At 30.7% G+C, this 6,336-nt stretch overlaps 2 protein-coding genes across 2 annotated transcripts in view; both read right to left on the bottom strand.

Annotated features, from left to right (window-relative positions):
• Positions 1-754: 754 nt before the first annotated feature.
• LOC105621540 (vacuolar protein sorting-associated protein 35) lies at positions 755-4,414 on the bottom strand. The gene is made up of 11 exons (XM_012203012.1): positions 4,219-4,414; positions 3,996-4,119; positions 3,729-3,924; positions 3,470-3,664; positions 3,303-3,386; positions 2,982-3,218; positions 2,614-2,762; positions 2,018-2,504; positions 1,247-1,666; positions 1,009-1,152; positions 755-934 (listed from the first exon to the last, which is right to left on the bottom strand). Exons 1-11 carry the CDS (start codon positions 4,412-4,414, stop codon positions 755-757), a joined length of 2,412 nt encoding a protein of 803 aa, XP_012058402.1.
• A 1,168-nt stretch (positions 4,415-5,582) lies between these two features.
• Positions 5,583-6,336, bottom strand: part of LOC105621538 (coiled-coil domain-containing protein 97) — a 2,842-nt gene continuing 2,088 nt past the window's right edge. The window contains 2 exon segments of the mRNA XM_012203011.1: positions 5,583-5,665; positions 5,745-5,910. Of these exon segments, the coding sequence (XP_012058401.1) occupies positions 5,621-5,665; positions 5,745-5,910 (211 nt within the window). The 3' untranslated portion in view covers positions 5,583-5,620.

The raw sequence follows: 6,336 nt of genomic DNA, 5'->3' as shown, positions 1-6,336 counted from the left end.
CTCTCTCTCTCTCTCTCTCTCTCTCTCTCTCTCTCTCTCTCTAATTTTTGTTGATAATATATATGTATATGTATAATAAATCTTTATTAAAACAAATATACATACAATTCTATTAATTCCAATATGTATGTTCCAGACATCGTTGACAAAACATCTCATGTAGGCAATTTATATAATTTAAACATTTAATTCAATTAAGAAATAATCTCATAACTATTGATCTGCGAGTTGCAACAACAATTACAATAAACTGATCCCGAATTAAGTTATTTATTTTTTGTTTTTAATGAATATTCCTGTTTGCTGTAAGATATAGGAAAGATATAGAATGAAAATTAAGTTAATCGGAATCAATGTTAAGGGGATCCTAAAGTTTGTATTGCCGACTAAATTATATAATTTTTATATAACAATGACTTTTTTCCTCTTCTTCAAATTCGAAAATCTTTTTCCAAGATTAAAGTATATGCATTAATATGTATCTATGATATGGAATTTATGCTGAGAACGACAAAGTTTCGAAATTGAGATCTTTATCATTTCTTAGTCTAATATGGCGCTACAGAGCTATCGTGACATTTGCTTCATATAAAAGCTGTGCAATCTTGTATAAATATAGTTTAGACTTACATTTACACTACGACTAATCGTCTTTAAGATTCCCTTAACTGTTGTTGGTGCAATCGAACTACAATATATTGTCTATATTATGGAAATACTTTATGTACAAAATTACAATGCCGATTCCACATTGTTAAAGGACAAGACCTTGATAAGAAAGTCCATCGGAATCTGGCGATTCCATCCTATTTCTTAAATGTTCTAACGTATTTGCTAAATGTTTTTGTATTTGATCGGTTTCTTCGCTCGCTTCCAAATTGGGAAGTTCCTCTCTAATTTTAGCAATCACTTGATTTAATATTTGCACGGTTACCTAAAAAAAATTTATTTTAAGAACAACTTAAAATAAAACTATAATAAACTATTTTATGTTTGTAGACGTCTTACAGCTGTGTTTCCTTTTTCGTAGAAGTAAATGTAATGATTCAGCAGCTCCACGTACAGTTGTACTTGCACAGATGTATCCATGCACTGACTTGCTATCCTAATACCTTTTTTTAAGCAGTCCAACACTTTGCCACCTTCTTGCATCTAAAATTGTGAAAATTGTATTATATTTCTCGTATATTATACTTTATTTCTATATTTATTTCATTAGATTAAAGTTAGATTTGTATGTATGTACCTCTTTTCCGCCCGTAGCCAAAGATTTTCCAGACCAAAATATATGTGAACAAGTAGCGACTCCTCTACACTGATCAGGCTTTCTCAATAATTTGCTAGCATATAAAGCGCACTGATTGCGTACAGGCTCTGCGTTTTCTTCGCCAAAACAACTCATTTGCTCGAATGTAGCAATGATCAAGGTAATAGCTGCGAGCTGAGCTTTTGAATCACTTATTTCGTCTTCATATATCGAAAATGCTTGACTCATGAATTCATAAGCAACCATTTCAAAATTATCAAAACGGATTTCACCAATCGCTATTGCGCCTTGTAGAAAAAGTCTTAAGGGTAGTTCGGCTAATTCAGCCTTCATTAATGCTGTGATAGTCGTGTGGCAGAACTGAAAAATTTTTTGACACTTTTTTTGCCACATGTCATCCTAAAAAAAAGAAAACATCAATTTATATTGATATTCAACATTCTTATTTCATTAATGTCCGTTTCTATTAAAGTAGATTTTTAATTTTGGTTTAATTTAAATTATTGTTTATCTTTTTTTTTAATTCTCAGATTAGAATAAAAAAAAGAGTATACATTAAACAGAAATTAATCTTTGATAGAAACAAACATAAAGAGCATTTTTCAATGCATCGTAATGATCCTCGACAGCCAATCAGAAACATCAATAATTACTATTAACGCTTCTGATTGGCTGTCACGAAGCATTGCTATTAGAGACGAGATTGTGACGCATTATAGAACGCTCTTAAGAGCATTAAGAGGTACAAACCTGATCTTTCAGTGCTTTGTATGTAAATGCTAATTGATAACTTTGGAAAACTATGGGAGGTAGGGTGAATTTTATTCTTTTGTTACCACCAGCACTGAAATGCTTCCTTGCAGCACTCAGTATCATATATTGCTGATCTGGTGTTTCCGATCTAAAATGATGTATTAATCTTCCGAGCAATCCCTGTTCTTCGGCAAAATCTTCAGGATCTTCTTCTATATTAGGTTGATCTGATTGATCTTGCACCAAGGAAGATACCATGAAGAGCACTGCATCTACTTGCTCTTGCATTGGAATCAATGTTTCATTCTCCAAAATATTCGTTATTATATATATAGCTAGTGATTTTCTGCCCTCATAATCGAAATAATCCAAAAGAGGCGCATAATGTTCAAGCTTAAGCACTGTTAATATATTTTTATAATTGTCTACGGGAATTTTCATTAATCTAACTAGTTCTCTTGAAACAGCACTATTGTACTCCAATCTAAAAAAGAAAAATAGAAATTATAAATATACAATAAACGCACGTACGAATATATATACATTTGTATGATACAAAATGCTATTTAACATGCGTAACAAATTACACTCACTTATCGACGTTTTGTTTCTGAAATATTTGAACTGTTGTAAACAAAACTTTATCTACGTAATCCACACGATCGGGATAGCATTTATGTGCTAAGTTTATAAGAGCCACTTGGAGGGACACAATATCTTCAGGAGGCATATCTTGTCTTGTCTACAAAATATTTTTTATATAATATATATAATGTGAATTAATCTCTTTTAATTAAAATATAATATAATGTTTTTGCGACTATCCTCAGACTTAAACTAAATAGTAAGGAATTTTCTGATTTTCAAATCATGATATATCAAACATTGTGTAATATCTAATAATCATCGGATAGTCATTCTAACATAATCAATAATGAAATCTATTCCATTTAATCAATACCTGTATGATAGTTGCAATTTGATCACTAAATACGTCAAACAGTTTGACGTCTTGTGGAATTCCTGGCACTTGATTTGGACTTCCCGGTCCTCCTACACCATCGGATCGTTGACTAAAGGCTGCAAGTCGATCAATCAATGATATAATTATGTTTTTAACATTTACTCCATTTTGCAATTCTGCACACGACTTCAGAAATGCATTTAACGTTTGTAAATGGAATTCATCAGGAAAGACCTAAATACAAATGTGAAAGACATTAATTTTTTGGATCATTGTTATTTTTAAAATAAAATATTTACGATACATATAAAGATTTACTTGAATTATACACTCCATAAGATATTCCTGTGCTATTGCATCTCTACAACTAACGACTTGCTCTAAGATTCCTGGCAATACAAGCTGAAAATGGATTTGTAGTAAAAAATATTTCATAGTTAAAAAGTAAATAAATTATGATTAAAAATAAAGAGATGAAAGTATACCTTTTTGTATTTATCCAATATTACAGATTCCAATTGACTAAGTCGTACAAGATTTGTTCCAACTAGAATCCGAAGCTCTTCTCTTTCCCTCTCTCTTCTTTCTCTGTCCCTACTATGACCTTGATGTTGCATACGTACCCACAATTTATTCATTTCTGCAAAATTCATCAGAACGAAATCTATGCTGTCACGAACCTGAAAATAAAATTGCAGAAGTAAGCAGTGCGCATGAGGAAAATTTTGTTTACAAAATACATACAGTTCCATCTTCATCATCACCCTCGGTGACATCTGGCAAAATATTCCTTGTGCATTGTAACAAATAATTCCTTAAGAATAGACCACGCAGTGGATGTTGCACGCCTCTACACATTTCTACAAGGTCTCTCAGAAGATCTCTTTTCAAACCAGGCGTTGTCTTGATATAAACCAGGCCAACAGTGATAAGTAAATATCTAGAATATTAATCAGAACATCATCTTTTTCAATAAGAAAACAACAATGCAATCACAAAGCAAATACATACAGTCTAGGTACGATATTGCCAACATATTGTACCAATTCATAGAGATCTGTAACTTTTCTTCCTTTTTGAAATTCATCCAATAAATAAAGTTCCAAGTGCCGTAATTCATCTGTGATTGCCATATCTAATCATAATTGTTATAAGGAATATTTACAATTAAATGTCAAAACCAACTACTTATATTATAGTTTAAGTTCTATTATTAAATAATTATTAAGGATACATAATTCATAATAGCTTTTTGGACTTAAAAGGGAAGTCCTAAGTTCTCCCAACATGGTAGAGGCATGTTTTAGCGCATCCATTAGTTTGGATTTGTCTAGACAGTGTTTCATCTGAAAAGCTTGGACTTTTACCACTCCAATTGCATCTTCTAACAATTTCTCCTGTTCCTCCATCCCCGTTATAGCAGGTGTCATTGGCTGCGAGAAAAACAAAGATACCTACCAGGAACACCAGGTAGTACCATGCTAGGTAAGCCATCCAACTCAAGCATGCACTACGGATGCAATGAAAATACATTGTCGAAACAAGGAGACTCAATCTATCCATAAAATTAAGCACTGACAATTAAAAATGACTCTTCAAACATAATATGATACATATATTTATCTGCAACTAGTATAGAACAGTATAGAAATTTCTAGTATAGAAATCTATTTATTAAATCATTAAAACTTGATGATTTCTTAAGGAATAATTGTTTTAATCGGGATAAACACTGCAAATTATAATAATGGGCTATGCAGTAAGATTAAAATATAATATATAAGACACACACACATTTCTCTATGATTTATGTGTAAGCGCTGATCCGTACAGAAAAAAAAATTAAGCATTTATATCTATATTATTGAAAATCTCGATGAAATATTCTTTCTTCTCTGTACAAATATATTCTCGACAAATATAACCTATACAATGCTAGGCTTATTGTTCGCGAGCGATTGATTAGCATTACATGATCGAATTTGAAGGAGACTTCTTATCCTTGCAAGCGAAATTGCGAAACATGCCTCTCAAAATTCTACGATTCTTACCATTTTCTCGTGAAAAGAAATATACAATTATTCGAACATATGCCTCAAGGGCTCTGTTTGACTGGTTTGACAAGACATTAGATACGCCCGACTCCGCCAGAGTTCTATGGAAGTCTGAAGTGTCTGAACACACTTGAATCAGATACATAGAATAATCACTTTCACCAAGTCATTGAATGTTTTTTTTTTATCGTTACTACTTACTTATTTTAAATATTTACATATACACAAAAATTTTAAATTTGAATGCAAATAAGAGCAAAATTTAAATACACACGAAAAATTTAATAAATATCGGATTAAGAATATAAGTGAGAAACAAATGCAAAATATGATATAAACTATTACTTTATAAACTATTCTGCTTATTAGGTAATTAAAAAAAATTGCAAAAATTGCAAAATAGACAATTTTTCGAGTTTCAGTTTTTCATAAATAGTACGTATGTATATGCTGATTCTTTCAGCTGGTCTGGATCACTCTATACAAGAAAATGGAGAAAAAAGGAAAAAAAAGCAGTGTTATATAATAAATATATAACTAGACTTTTGTTAAATACGAATATATTTATTGTAACTCAATGTATTACATCTGATTATCCAAAGAATGTGGATTTGTAGGAGTCCGCTCCTAGTGAATAAATAACTTTTCTGTGAATCAATGCCAACAATAGCGGGGCAATTGTATAAAGTGTAAAATATTATTTAACCTTCAGCGATTTCATATATATATCCAACTCATCTTCAGATTCATTTTGATCATTGCATTCATTACAAGGAAGAACAGTTTCAGGAGCTTCTGAGTCAAAATACTTTTCTTCTTCATCTTGATTTCTCAAGTCAACGTTATCATAAGCTTCATTGTCATCTACAGTACTGAAAACAAATGATAAAAATGCATATTAATGCAACTGTTATATTTCGATATCTAAAAAATGTTGTATTTATTATTTTTAGTTATTAAAAATTATAAAATAACAAATGGGACAAATGTTTTTGATTTATTTTACTTATTCCAAAAACTATTCTATACAAGATAAATATTATAATTCGAGATATTAGACCGATGACAATAAATCTAATTAAGTAAGAAAAATCCTATTTTTTCGGTCAAAGTAATACTTAAATAGTAAGTACTTAAATATTTTTATGTGAATTTATATACATATTAAATTCTGATGAATTTATATACATATCCAATTTATAAAACATAACATTGTAAATTTTTCTTTTGTGTGTGTGTGTGTGTGTGTGTGTGTGTGTGTGTGTGTGTGTGTGTGTGTGTGTGTGTGTGTGTGTGTT

This window comes from Atta cephalotes (genome assembly GCF_000143395.1).
Source record: "Atta cephalotes unplaced genomic scaffold scaffold00034, whole genome shotgun sequence".
Lineage (NCBI taxonomy): Eukaryota > Metazoa > Arthropoda > Insecta > Hymenoptera > Formicidae > Atta > Atta cephalotes.
The sequence above is the reverse complement of the archived record's forward strand: the minus strand, read 5'-3'. Positions and strand labels throughout refer to the sequence as shown.

Bases quoted from the DNA above. Each gene is read 5' to 3' on its own strand.
- LOC105621540 (XM_012203012.1), bottom strand. From the start codon at position 4,414: ATGACACCTGCTATAACGGGGATGGAGGAACAGGAGAAATTGTTAGAA. The intron at 3,219-3,302 runs GTAAATCTTTAT...ATTTGTATTTAG, and splicing joins TTATGGAGTGTATAATTCAA to GTCTTTCCTGATGAATTCCA. The intron at 1,153-1,246 runs GTACATACATAC...TCACAATTTTAG, and splicing joins TGGCTACGGGCGGAAAAGAG to ATGCAAGAAGGTGGCAAAGT.